The sequence below is a fragment of the Amphiura filiformis genome, chromosome 11 (genome assembly GCF_039555335.1).
Source record: "Amphiura filiformis chromosome 11, Afil_fr2py, whole genome shotgun sequence".
In the NCBI taxonomy this organism is placed as follows: domain Eukaryota; kingdom Metazoa; phylum Echinodermata; class Ophiuroidea; order Amphilepidida; family Amphiuridae; genus Amphiura; species Amphiura filiformis.
Window position 1 is genome coordinate 37,697,473 of NC_092638.1, and position 14,763 is coordinate 37,712,235.

Genomic DNA, 14,763 nt, shown 5'->3' on the forward strand with positions numbered 1-14,763 from the left:
CAACAATACCTCGTCTACCCTTACCTTGTCTACCCTTAGGTTGTAATGTCCGTGTTTCCATCTTAATACAAAAACACGTCGGCTGTATTCCATAGTGGCGTATAGTGATTTTTGGTCATTTTTTTTTAAATTGGCACATATGTTTTTAATGCTGTTTTCTTTCATTTTCTAAGTCTCATTAGTCACACTTCTCTAATTAATTAGTAATTAATTAATTAAATGTATGATATAGTTACAAAGTGACATTTTTTGTATTCCATAGTGGCGTATCGACCATACGCCACTTTTTATACACATTTTATAATTATGAAATATCGGCAAAATGAAAAACATCGTATGTCATAGTGGCGTACGTATCGGACCTATACGCCACTATGGAATACTGAACGACTTAAAAAGCAACGCCATAGGGATTACACGCGACCGAGGTGGCGTGTAATCCCTATGGCGTTACTTTTCGTCGTTCGTATTCCATAGTGGCGTATAGTTTTATTTTCAGTTTGCCAGCAATAGTATGTATTTATTTCTTTTGAAAATATATAACAATAAAATCTATTTAGTTTACTACAGAAATTTCACATCATTTACAAAATATAATGAATGTCTGATTTACACAACTCGATTTTAAATTAGCATTTCTTCAAACCCGATTTTCTCGAAAAGTTGTTTATTCGCAACGCCCACTATACGCCACTATGGAATACAGACGACGAATTGTGCAATTTCTAGTTTGACTAGATTTCTTTAACCACAATTTCTCCAACAAATACTTCTTAAAAGAATTCCTTTCTATAACCACCCACCTAAAACAATCAAACCGTAAACGTGGACATTTTTGTGCAACATAAATTTTGGTGCTTTTCGTGCACTTCCATATTAGCGCAAAATTTAAAACAAACAAAAACATTTATTTTGTACGTAGGTAAAATTACAAACTTAAAAACAAGAGGAATGGTTCAAAATCGGAAAATCGCAAAAACATATACTATAGTATGCAAAAATGTTCAATTTTACAGTATGTTGTAAAACTATCCAGGCAAATCAAAAATCAATTGGGTTAGACTTCATTTGCCGTCAGACTTTCAGATTTCCTCAGGGTACCCATCCTCCGCATCTCCCATCTCTGATAACAACTACTTAGAGCACATTTAGCTCCTGGCATGTAACCTTGACGATGTCCTCCACATTTTGTCCACATATTTTACAGCACATCCTACAGTAAAAGTCTAGATATACTGGCAGGATTCTTTCTCTGCTTTTCAACATGGAAAGTTATATCAAAATTGAACCAACAAAAAACTGGGAACCATGGCAGCAGTAAAAATCAGTCTTGCATGCTCAGTGGTTCCCACTTTTTCTAATCAATTTTCAAATCGATTGGGGAAGGGGGCATGTTCCCCCCGTGCCCCTATGATGCTACGCCACTGATCAGGCCTGTAGCTTTGATGCATCCCCAATCCATCAAAAAAACCTTTTCTGCACATGTGTAACTGTAATAATTAAAGTGTACCCAAAAATGGAGGCTCAGTCTTTCACTCTGTCCTTGTGTAGAGAGATATGCCCAGGTTTTGGGGTATATTTTCACTAATTTTATATATGCCACCTCACAGAACAAGCAAATGCTGAAAATAATATTCTACAAGCATACAGTATGTTGATGGGCCTTGAAAAATATTTTGAGAACATCCCCTTAGAATAAACGTGGATGGGGAACTGAAATCTCTCTGAACCAAAGAAGATATCTTACCCTTCCCAGAATCCTTTGCAACATGATGCATCACCTCAATACATCAAATGACACTCCCATTACTTTGGACAGGATCCCCTTGTTTTCATGTTGAGAATAGACTGGCTAAACATAGGTCAATAGTTAAGAAATAAACATATTTTGCCAGATCGGGATGTGCTTTTTGTCACTATCGACGCATGCATGTTGCACTAGATAGCAAATGTACCGAAAACTAAAATGGAAGAAATGCATTGTGGGAAGTGTAACATATCCTCTCTGTCACTGTACTACCAAAGTCTCAAACTACAAGACTATATCTCAAGTTCAACATAATGGTCAAAATGATATGGTACAACAGTTGTGGCTTACTCCTCATCCCTATATCATCCACACACCTGCTCCTACCCTAATCCTATATCAGGTGTGTCTGGTGGGTAAGTTACAATCTATCATAACATCAATGCCAAGTTTACCTGTGTATATAATTGCATACTCAGTACCATGGTTAACTTTCACATTATAAATGTATTTTAGAATACTGAGAAAAGCAATTTTGAGGCAAAGTCAAGTTTAGTATAAATGCATGCTTCATAAAGTAACTATTGATCTAAATTTACAAAGCTATGGTTCACTGTCAGGGTCAGCTTCTCCGGGGTGGGGGGGGGGGGGCCTGCACAAAATGTTGCCCCCCCTTCATCAACAGTCGGGAAAGGTTGACTTTTTTTTTGTTGGTTTGAAAAAGTGAAGAGCGAAAAATAGTCCTATTTTTTCCAAAATTTTCATACATTTTCATAATTCTTTTCGCCAGCCCTTCTTTATTGCCAGCCCTTCTTTATTGCCACCCCTTCTTTATTGCTACCTCTGCTTTTTACCCGAGGGGGGCTCACATCCCAAAGCACCGCCCCCCCAAAAAAAATATATGCGCATGGTAAGGGTACACATTAGTGTTAGGTTAAGGTAAAGCACCTGAAAAACTTCGACATCAAATACAAAATGCTATTAAAAGAAATTGCTTTAAACACTGTCTAAATTTCTGGAATCCAGCAATCATATAAAATATCCAATTTAAATACTGAAAAGCTAATTCCAAACTAAACATTTCTTGCGAATAATTGTTTCAATGTAACTTTAAACTGTCTAACAACATAATGCAATATTCTCATTTTAGAGCTATAGTTTAAGCAAAAATTCTTCACACAACTCACTTTGTCATGGCCACATCAAAAATGTATTACACTTTCACATGACCAAGTCAACTGATATGATATCAATCCAAATCAGTTTTTCAATAAAACCCAAAGCCCAATTCAATTTTGGCAATTCAACACACACACGGCATCCAACAAATTGGGCTGTTCCAGTTGAAATCCATACACCCCCTGTGGAAGACATGACCTTAATCTTCAAAACAGGGAGTGTGAATTTTAAAAGAAGTTAACCTGAATAGATGACTCCATTTGAAATCTGCACCCCCTGTGTGGAAGATTCAGATCATATCTTCCATAGGGTGTGTATAGATTTGTGTGGAAGATTAAGATCACATCTTCCATAGGGGGTGTATAGATTTGTGTGGAAGATTCAGATCACATCTTCCATAGGGGGTGTATGAATTTCAAGTGTAACAGCCTACACATGATCTGTCAGACATGAGACAGAGCTTTGACACAATTTTATGCCGTCTACTCCAGATTTCACCACTCGCATGTTAATTTTTCACGCGATAACTTTTTTCATGCTCAAAACAAAACTTTTTTTAATGTATCATGAAAATTTATAAACGTTAGATATCTGGGGAAACTCAAATTGCATCGGCAGATAAAAAACATGAGGAGCTTCCGTTTTTTTAAAGCTCAACTGTCCTTGGAGTGCACTCCTATAGTATATATATAACACTGTGTAAGAATACAAACCGATTGAGTTGGGCGCTCATATTTGTGCAATTTTATAAAGACAGTGACATTTCGGAACAGTATTGTGTTTCAAGGAGTGTTGATTTCTCTACGAGAGAGAGCAAAGCAAACTTTGGGAATTTGCCCGCGACAAAGAACGTGCTCCGCTAGACATTTAAAGAAACAAGGAGAGCTTGTAGAATCTTCTTTATTTGAAGCAAATTGACTGTATATTATTTCCAAAAAGGTTTTGAATTTGGAGAAAGTGCAATTTTGTGTACAGAGGGATATCATGTTTATGAAATAATCAATAGGAAATTAGGTCATTCTTTCAAAATTTGTTTTTTTCTCAAAACTGCAATGAGTGCTACAAACATCATGGGCATTATGTTGTAAATGTTAAACGTAAAAGTCCCTGGTTTTTTAAGCACAATTTGGGGAGAAAAGCAACTACACTGATGTGAACTTTTGTACAAGTGGTTGTTTTCTCATACAGAATTTACATTTTCTGTACAGGGTGTCCCTGAAAGAACTGAATCGTCAGGAACTGATTTTTTTTTGTATTTTAAAGCATAAACCAAACATAACTAAATAGCCGACGTGGTTGAGGAATATATCATCTATCACATACTTGTTCAATTTTGACAATTGACCACTCTGTTTTCAAATAAAAGAATTTTACTGAAACTACCTAAGTTTTAATCCGTTCTCGGAGTCAAATATCTATCAATGACAATAGACGCCTCTGATGCGCAGCCATTAGCACACCGAATACAGATCATTGATTGATATTTGAATTAGTGGAAAGGTTTGAAATTGAGTGAGTTTTATAAAATTCTTATATTTCAAGAACAGTGTAGTTAATTGTCAAAATTCAAAAAGCATATGATAGCTGATTTTTCCAGTCATTTTATGTTTAGTTGTGGTGTTAAAATACCCAAACAGTTAAGTTTGAGACGATACAGTTCTTTCAGGGACACCCTGTATTTTCACTAAATTCATGACTCAGCTATGTTATAATATTATATAAGAGCTCATTTACACAGAGAGAAATCAACTTCAATTGCGACATCAAATTCAGATTACGACTAAAGATTAACATAAATTAACGGGGTGTTTACACAGTAGTCAACTTCAAAACAAATTTTTAATTTAACTTTTCCATCATCACTTACTCATGCTTCAAATAACCATTATGAAATTGACTTCTAATTGCGTGTTTGTTATACTGCAAAAGTCGTTTACAATATTTTATGCAATAAGTATTTAAGCTTTTATGAACCACCAATCAATAAGGTCAAGATACCCATCCACTCGTTACTATTTGTACACACCACCTGTATGATTTGCTCACACATTTTGACCAGTTTTGACAATTTTGACAATTTGTTTTACTAAATCCAATCCTTGTTTCCCTTCAAACCATCCACAAACCACCAAATTGAACTCTTCCTAATGGCACAGTTCAACATCCTCCATTCAACAACCATAGTTTTAATGTTGACCTCAAGTTGTGAAGTATGAGTTTTTGTACCCAATGTACCCAAAGGTCATCCTGTAAATGCACACGTCTATTGGGGGTTAAAGAACTGTGTCCTGATAGATTGGTATATTGGGCTATTCCAATTGAAAGCCATTATATACACCCCCTATGGAAGGCATGACCTTAATCTCCCACACTGGGGGTGTAGATTTCAAATTGAGTCTTCAATTCACATAACCCCCATTTGAAATTCACACCCCCTGTGTGTAAGATTAAGGTCATGTCTTCAATAGAGGGTGTATGTATTTCAACCGGAAGAGCCAATTTGAAATCCTAGTGATCTCTTTACAGGACGACTTCATCAATGCAATCAATCACAATTTTATTCTTCCTTTTAGCGCATCAATATCTCCACTCAAAACACTGACCTTTGAAGGATTTGCAAAACATCACTTCTACCTGATATGGATACTTTTTCCTTTACCTTCTCCGCACCGATACATATCGAGTGGAGAATATTAAGCGACTGCAGACACAAGGTCAAAATATTTTTCACATTTTAAAATTTTTTCTTATTTCAACTGTCAATTTTCATGACTGTATTTGAAGTCAGTATCACTAGGATCCAAAACATGTTCATCTATCAGGGCACAGTTCTTTAACCCCAATACATTTGCACATTCATTGAACGACCTTTGAAAATTTGGGTACAAAAACTGATTGTTTAATTGAGGTTATTGAACTATGCCATTGGGATGAGGCCATTATTGTGGGCCACAGTGTATGAAAAATGCATTGAAATGAGTACAAACATGCCTAGTATTGGCTCACCGGTTCAAAGATTGAGTCAAAGATATGCCAAAATGTGTCCCATTCATGCTATGCTACTCGTATACACTAGCGTATCCAGGACTTTTTTAGAGGCGGGAAAAGGGGGCAGGGGGACAAAATTTGCTGAAAATTGTCAAAAATGGACTACAAAGTACAAAAAAGGCCTAAAAATCTATTATCAGGCCAGTCAGTTGCTGCTCCATGCTCACTGGCCAAAAATTGTATCCTGTGTTCATATGTTGGCAATGCTGCTGAGTTCAATTCCATGCAATCTGACACTGAGCCTATGGGAAAAACATATCGACTTGCTGAAAGTCACCGCTGGCATAGCTAGGCTGATTGCGTATGACGTAAACAGTTGATGGGGCAAAGTGAATTTCAGGGGGGGGGCATAATTAAATCAACAAATTTTGCGCAAAATTGCGATAAAAAGTAGAAATTTTCGCAATTTTGGGCTTTTACTGGGGGGGGCAAGAGTTCTGACTGGGGCATTTCCCCCATCCCCCCAGTGGCACCGCCGCCACTGGACGTAAAAATCATTGTCAGAGCGGCAAAGTGGCATGACGGTATGAAACCAGCATTATTTTCTGTTCGCTGGATACGCTTTAAAGATTTCTCATTACTTCATATCAAATGAGACGACAAATAATCTTTTTACACTTCATCTAAAATTTGCTTCAAACCTTCAAAAATATAAAAATACATGTCAATTTTATAATCTTCGTTTCCATACAAAGATCAAGAAATCGCTGCAAATTGATGTTTTATTTAAACAGTTCTGTCGTAATCCAATCTTCACTAACACACGGGGCTCAGACAGCAAGTAAGAAAATCATTTTAACATTTGATTTCATTTCACATATGAATAGCTGCCGTATTTAGAAATGCGTTGATTTACCATACTTTGCTATAATTATCACAAGACTTCCATTAAAGCTACAATTTGGTTGCATTTGTTTGTCATGGAAAAAATTTCTGTCATTCAATTGGAATTTGGCAAACACAAACAAAATTGAGATATTAATATTCGACCTAAAATCAACAAGTTTAACCCTAAGCCCGTCAGGGCTTTTTCGCGACGGGAAGGGAAAGAAGGACGGAATAAAGAGCGAAAACAAAGAAAGAAGTTGTTTGCTCTGGGTTTGATTCGAACCCGAGACCCCTCGCATGCCAAGCACTGGATCGGCGACACCTTGCCACGGGTCTTGGGCTTCGCTGGCTAGCGAAACCGTTCCTATATATCACTTAGGGCGATTACGTCATCACACCACGTGGGATGCACACACGAACAGCGCATATATCAAGTAGTATTTTGTAGTACTTGGTCCTGTTAGGGTTAATAGTCATTCCAAAGACTCCATAGTATTGTAGCATAATAGCATTGCATGTATGTAACTTCTTACTATAAACTCTGGGTATGAATTAAAGATGAGCAGTGGCGGCGCCAGGAATTTTTTTCGGGGGGCAAAGTGAATTTTATTGAGCAAAATTGCTCACAATTTTACTGGGGGAGCATTTCCCCCCATGCCCCCCTCTCCCGGGACCTGCCACTGAAGATGAGAAGGGTCAAGGGTATTTTGCTTCATTGTCGGTCCGGTCCAGGTTGGGCCATCCAATAATGAGTTACATTATTTTTTCTACAGTCTGGAGAATTCAGCCATGACTGCATCAAACATTAGTTACAAATCGTCTAATAAAAAATAATAAATTAAAGATTTAATTCAAAATTAAATTGGGGTACAACCACTCAAAAGTTCGCAAGTAGGATACGATTTGGTTGACACTACAGTAAGCCAGTACAGTTTGACTTTGACAGCACGCACCAAGTATATTGGATACAAAATATGCAAAATCCTCATCCCGCACGGTATCAACTTGTCATTACGGGCATGATATCAGTCAGGTCTGGGAAGTATTGGGGATTTAGGGTTTAAAATATGGATACCATAGGCTCGTGAAATTTCGATCAATTTTAGGACAGAACAAAAATTACAATATCGGTAAAGAACAAGACGTTTAGCAGGCGGGTCGTACATGTCGGAGAGTTTAAAAAGTATGCCCTGCTGGTCTTTAGTATGAATATCCATTCTTGAATGTTCACAAAGCAGCCAACTTTGTTTGTATTCTCAGTCCCATCTTCACATTTTGAAATGTCATCATTATACATTTATGTCAAAGCGCTGCATGTCTGAATGCATGTCTTGCACAGTATGCTCAAGTAGTCATAATAAATCAAAAAGCATATTAAAGGTACAATCAGAGATTTTGCATAACAATCCCACTATAATTATGATAAACTAGCATAAATATGTCAAAATTTGATCATAACATCTTAAACTTGTTTCACAAAACATGCTATAGTTTGTCTCGTCTCAAGTTCAGAGCAACGCCATGTTGCATGTCCCAGTGGCAGTTTTGAATTGTACAAGCTAAGCTAATCCTGTGGGGCGTATACATACGCGTAGAAGGGTGACTTTGTCCGTACGCTGGTGACGTAAATTGCGTAAATGCACTGATAGCATATCAACAGCTCTCAACTTAAGACGAGACAGACTACATAATTATAATTCATTCTATAAGGGTTTTGAATGGCTATCTCCAGCATCGACTACTTGCGTATACATGTTTCTGAACTATGGATTCTAACTTCTGAACTTAAATGTCAGATTCTGTTCAGTTCCTGGACTTCAATTCCTGTCACAATGCCATCCACTCCCTCATCCTGTCCAGGCTGGACTATAATTGTGGTGACCTCCTAAATGGTATCTCCCAGAAAGACCTCACCTGTCTTCAGAGAATCCAAAACAGGCATGTCTGGCTTGTTTTCAAGAAACCCATATACACTCATTCTTCTCTTCTCAAAGAAGCTCCACTGGTTTCCGTGCCACAACATATCCAATTCTGCACCCTTGTCCACACCTTCAAATCCCTGAACAACCTCTCCCCCACTATATTTCATTCCTTCTTCTGACTTGCAAGCCATCTGCTTACTCCATCTGGTCTTCCACTGACATCTGTCTTGAGATTCCTAAGACCCGCACTCTAACTGGCGACAGGGCTTTTTCAACCTCTGCTCCTCGCCTATGGAACAGTCTCCCTGCCACGACCAGAGGCATTAACACCATGACCTCTTTCAAAAAATCTCTGAAAAGTCACCTCTTTCCCAATTAGCCGGTTATCTCCTCTTTCCTTTTTTGCTCTTTCTTTCTCTTTAAAACTTTGTATCTTTTTGGTTCTTGTATGTGTATTCATCAGATTGGTTTCACATTGGGCTATTCCATTTAAAATCCACACTACCCCTGTGCAAGATTATGGAAATATCTTCCACATGGGGAGTATGTTTTTCAAATGTAATTTGTCAGAGTTAATCATTTTCAAACCCTTTCTCCCCTTGTATTATGGCTTTATCAATATGTTTCACAACTGGAGGGAGTATTTTGAATGGAAGTTACCCAATTGTCTATTCTATTCTAAACTTATACTCCTTTTGTGGAAGACTTTGGCTAAATCTTCCACAGGTGTAGTGAGGATTTTAAGTGGAATAGCCCATCTGCACAATTTGCATGGTTTATTTGTACATTTAAGCTTACTTAAAAAACACAGCAAATATCTCAATGCTGTTTGAACTTTAGGTTAGCGTTCTGGTTTAGAAAATGACCAATAGTCCCTTTAAGCGTTGACAAGACCTCGTTTGTGTGAGGAAGTGAAGCAGCCACGGCATGGTGGCAAAGAGGTTGGGATTCGGAACAACTAACGCTATGAAATTACAAGACATCTTCATCACCATCAATGCAAACCCTGATCTCTTTATACAAAGCTTTTATTTTCGATGCAATTTTTCGAATTACTATGCCCAAAAAAATTGAAGAAATTAAAACTCAAGTGAAACAAAACTGCATAGAATATTAAAATGTGTTATATATCTAATTGGATAAAGCAACCGAATCAAATTGGACTTGAACATCTAATTTTGTTAATTTGTGAAAATTAACGAGAATGAAATATAGTATTATGGAATGTATGTCATGTTGTTTCAGAAGTCACATAGGAGGAAGATCATTTTACACTCTTAATCCCCTCGGTGTTTGTAAGTTCATCCTTTTATATTATATTTAAACAAATCTTGACGCCATGAAATACAAGGGGAAAGAGATCACTTGAAAATGGGTATGAAATACAATCCAAAGGCACCAAAAGGTAGCTCATGATAAAACAAGGAACATGGGAACGGAATACTATCCCTGTAAACCATTTTCAACAACGCCATTACAACTGCCACAATTTTCAACTCTTTGGCGATATCCTAAAACACTGTTTTTCCACACCAAACTTAACCAGCAGCCTCTACCCCATCTGATGAAATCACTTCAGTTTTTAAGCACACTTTTGTAACAAAACACAAATTGGCTAATGCTATGCACGAGTGTCTGCATCCGATTGGTCAAAACAAATCATATGATGAGAAATTACCATATCGATGGTCAATAAAACAATGTCACGTCATGAACCCTACTTGTACCTCGTTATACGCCCTAATAACTGCACATACATCGCCAGTTGAAGTTGTGTAATGGTCACTCTACACCTGGAAAGTAGACTAAATACTACTTGACTTACAAGAAGAAATTTGCACGAAAACAAGACCGGACATCCATAGACTATAAATAACCTTTAACCCTTTGTAAGGTGTTTTTGTAAACATGGTAAAGATGTCGTTATTTAACCAAATTTGAAATCAGAAGTGTAATATTCCGTTGTCCGTACCATCATGGTGTGATAGAATGAGTGCACACAGTACCAGTAACAGGAAAGCAATATATTTTGTGATAAGTGTTCATATTTTGCGATAAAAATTAAAAAGCCAATATAAATTAAGTGCCGCTGCGGTCTGCTGTAAATTTGTCACTTTGTTGCAAACAAAGTAGTTTAAAGGGAGAATCAGAGGTTTTTCATAGAAAACACTTTGTCTTACTGCTCGACTGAAATATGATCAACAAGCATAAATAAATGTATCTTATCATAACAACTCGCTAAACATTGCAAATATTTTTTTTAATGTTTGTGGCTCTATCTTTTCTGGCTCTGGTTTTTATGTTTGTCATTAAGTAGCATGGTTCATTAGAACATTATAAATACCCATACTTGATCTAAAAATGAAAAAATCTGAATTTCAAAAATATTGTAGGTTTTCCTGGTTAAGCAAATTAGTGCTAGTCCCTTTAAGTGTAAAATAGTAAATTTGTGTATAAATTAACTTAAAGTGAAGGATAAGTCTTTAAAATTGTCATTAGGTATTTTTGAAACAAAATATTAATATTTTTGACAAACAATGAGAAAAACAGCAGTATTGACAAAGTTGAAGCCCCATTCAAATACATGTAGCTAATTTCTCAACTTAAGTAGAGAAATTACAGGTAAAATATCTTTAACACACGGTTTTCAGCTTAACCACTAGCAGGCTTATTATGTTAACACATCTAATGACACTAACATAGGTGGCAAAATCCAAATTTTTATGTTTTTTACGATCCTCCGGATGAGCAAATTCACTGAATAGGCCTTTAAGTTCACACCAATAAATCCCAATTTGTCCTCATTCCCCAGTGTGTCTGGTTCTTTAACATGATACCAGTTCAACTATCATATTATCTGGTAGACATATGCAGGACTACAAAGACTAAAAGGATACCGCATATTGGACCACTTCTTATTCCAAGTAACATCTCAATTCGTAAATTTGCAGCAGCCTTTACCAAGGGTGGTCGATTACAAATTCCAGACATACAGACATGCAAAGTAAATGTCGCATACAGTGAATAAGGTTGGCCAATTTAAGATTGATTTGTGAGCCACTGGACAATTGATTTGCCCCATGAGAGTGACCATCCTGTTATCGTAACTAAGAAGAAATTCTGTAATTGTCTATGCGATCCGCTGTCGTGTTCTACACGTGCAAGCTATGCCGAGTTTGCCCTTTGAGACAGACGGTCTTGTTATAGTTACGAGAAAATTCTCTAATTGGCCAAACTTTCTGTAATTCGTTACACAACCTATGCCATGTCCGTAAGCTTTAAATGTATGCGTCTTTTCCGGATATGACCATTAACCCACAAATGACTACTAATTTGTTTCACTTTAGATTCACCACATATTGTAATTGGCAATTAAGGCCGGCAGTAAAAAAGAACTACTATAAACTATGTATTCGAATTACCCTCAATTAGGTTAATGTTTCTGTGTTTATTTTTTCTTAATAAATTACAGAAATTGATCGAATATACGTGAGCAGAAGATGAATCTTTAAAATAAGAATATATTGTTGGTACTCAAGCTAATTTGGTCCTTAAATTGAATTAAGGCACCCTTGACCTCTGGTAACTAAGATGCTATTATCTAATGCAACATCAAACTTTTCTGTCAAAATATGTGATGCTTTAGCTTAAGGTTCAAAAATTACCAGAAGTGCTTAGAAACCAACATATTACTATCTACAGTAGACAGCATATTTCTACAGTAGACAGCATATTTCTATCTACACATTCTACAGTAGACAGCATATTTCTATCTACAGTAGACAGTATGTTTCTATCTACAGTAGACAGCAATTTACATCGATAGTAGACAGCAAATTACTATCTACAATAGACAGCAAATTACTATCTAAAGTAGACAGCAGATTATTATCTATACAGTAGACAGCAAATTACTATCGACATCAGACAGCAAATTATTATCTACAGTAGACAGCAAATTACTATCGACATCAGACAGCAAATTATTATCTACAGTAGACAGCAAAATACATCTATAGTAGACAGCAAATTACTCTTTACAGTAGACAGCAAATTACTATCTACAGTAGACAGCAAAGTACTCTTTACAGTAGACAGCAAATTACTATCTACAGTAGAGAGCAAATTACTATCTACATCAGACAGCTAATTACTATCTACAGTAGACAGCAAATTACTATATACAGTAGACAGCAAATTACTACCTACAGTAGACAGCAAATTACTATCTACAGTAGACCGCAAATTACTATCTACATCAGACAACAAATTACTATCTATAGTAGACCGCAAATTACTATCTATAGTAGACAGCAAATTACTATCTTTAGTAGACAGCAAATTACTATCTACAGTAGACAGCAAATTACTATCTACATCAGACAGCAAATTACTATCTACAGTAGACAGCAAGTTATTATCAACAGTGGACAGCAAACTATTATCCACAGTAAACAGGCAAAACCTATACAACACATTGCTATCTACAGTAGATAGCTACACATTTATCTATGTAGTATATAGAAAACTGCTATCTACAGTAGACAGCAAGCCATTGAAGTAATGTCAGTAGTATGGTATATAAACATATCAAATAGTTAAAAGAAACCTGTTAAGTAAACCTTGAACCTGCTCTGTAACTAGAATGGTCTTCATCAATGTTAGCAAATCACATCACATAATACACACAACTCCATAGCATTGCTCAACACATACAAGCGAAAAATTTAGTTGTGTGTCATGTAAGCTTCTAAAAGTATTCCTAGAAGTAAGTATTTTTAGAATTTGTTCATTTGAAATCAGAGAAAGAACACTATACTAAACCAATTGCAACGATCACATCTTCATACAGTTAAGATATTTTACCCAGCTTGTGACTTACCTTATTACATCAACATGGCCATTCTTTGCTGCTAGATGTAGGGGTGTATGTACACTGATAGGACTAGGATTATCCATGGTAGGCCGAGGCCCTGCTATTATTGCCCCACATAGATTACTGTCTAATAGGATCTCGACCACCTGAAGCTTGCCGAATTCAGCAGATAAGTCCAGTGGCGTCTTCGCTACTTTGTTTATCATTATAGGATTGGCTCGGAACTGGAGTAAAATCTCGACCTGTATTAAATAAAGAATTACACACAAAACAATGCAATATAAGTAAAACGTAAGTTTTTTTCAAAAATGTTCATTCTTGCAAATCAAAAACATTTGATACAATATTGTTGTCACATGGGGTAGCAAAAGGAGTTTCTAGAGATTTTGCAGACCTCAAATTTTAATTTTGTGTACTAAAAGTAAAATATTAAAAGAATTTTAAAATACACTTAAAGCCATATTGTAACATTTGTATTGTAAAATTGTGCGATTTGAAAAAATCAGAGATTTTGAATAAAGTGCAGGAACCATTGTTTAATTATTACGATGAAAATATTAGTCTAACACATACGCTATGTTCACAACACAGTACATACTTGGTGTGCCACACTGTCATATTCACACCAAAGGACCATGTTGTAGCACGACCGACGGAGTGACACGCATTAGCGACATTGGCGCTGGTAGTAAATTCCAATTTTCTTTGCTTTACCTCAGTTGTTCCACTCAAAATAAAAAGGGGACATATCTAGTTATCTACAGTAAATGGAAAAGAAATACTAATCTCTTTTTTTATGGAAATGTTACAACAAGGCATTAACCTGCCATATAAGTTCATCACTTTCTTTCTTGCAAATAATACTCACTGCCTAAACCCACTGTTGCTTTATTTATCTTGTTCCTATAATCCCTTTTACAGACATTATTCTAAGAACAATCCTATCACAGCAAACATCAAAAAACATCCCCAGGAACTTATCTCCTTCAGAGAAAATTAACACAAAATCCAGGGTCTGCCACTGACTTAAGTTAGCAGCATTAATGACACCTTAAAGTAACAAGGGTCTACCGGAGGCTGAGACGAACCAGCAAACAAACTCCTTAAACTGCTAAAGGCTTGTTAAGCAGATGGGAAATGCATCTGTCTCTGTGATTGTAGTC

General features: G+C 36.4%; 1 protein-coding gene across 1 annotated transcript in view; it reads right to left on the reverse strand.

Annotated features, from left to right (window-relative positions):
- Nucleotides 1-14,763, reverse strand: part of LOC140163662 (uncharacterized) — a 384,359-nt gene that overhangs the window by 240,033 nt on the left and 129,563 nt on the right. The window contains 1 exon segment of the mRNA XM_072186977.1: nucleotides 13,607-13,842. Within this exon segment, the coding sequence (XP_072043078.1) occupies nucleotides 13,607-13,842 (236 nt within the window).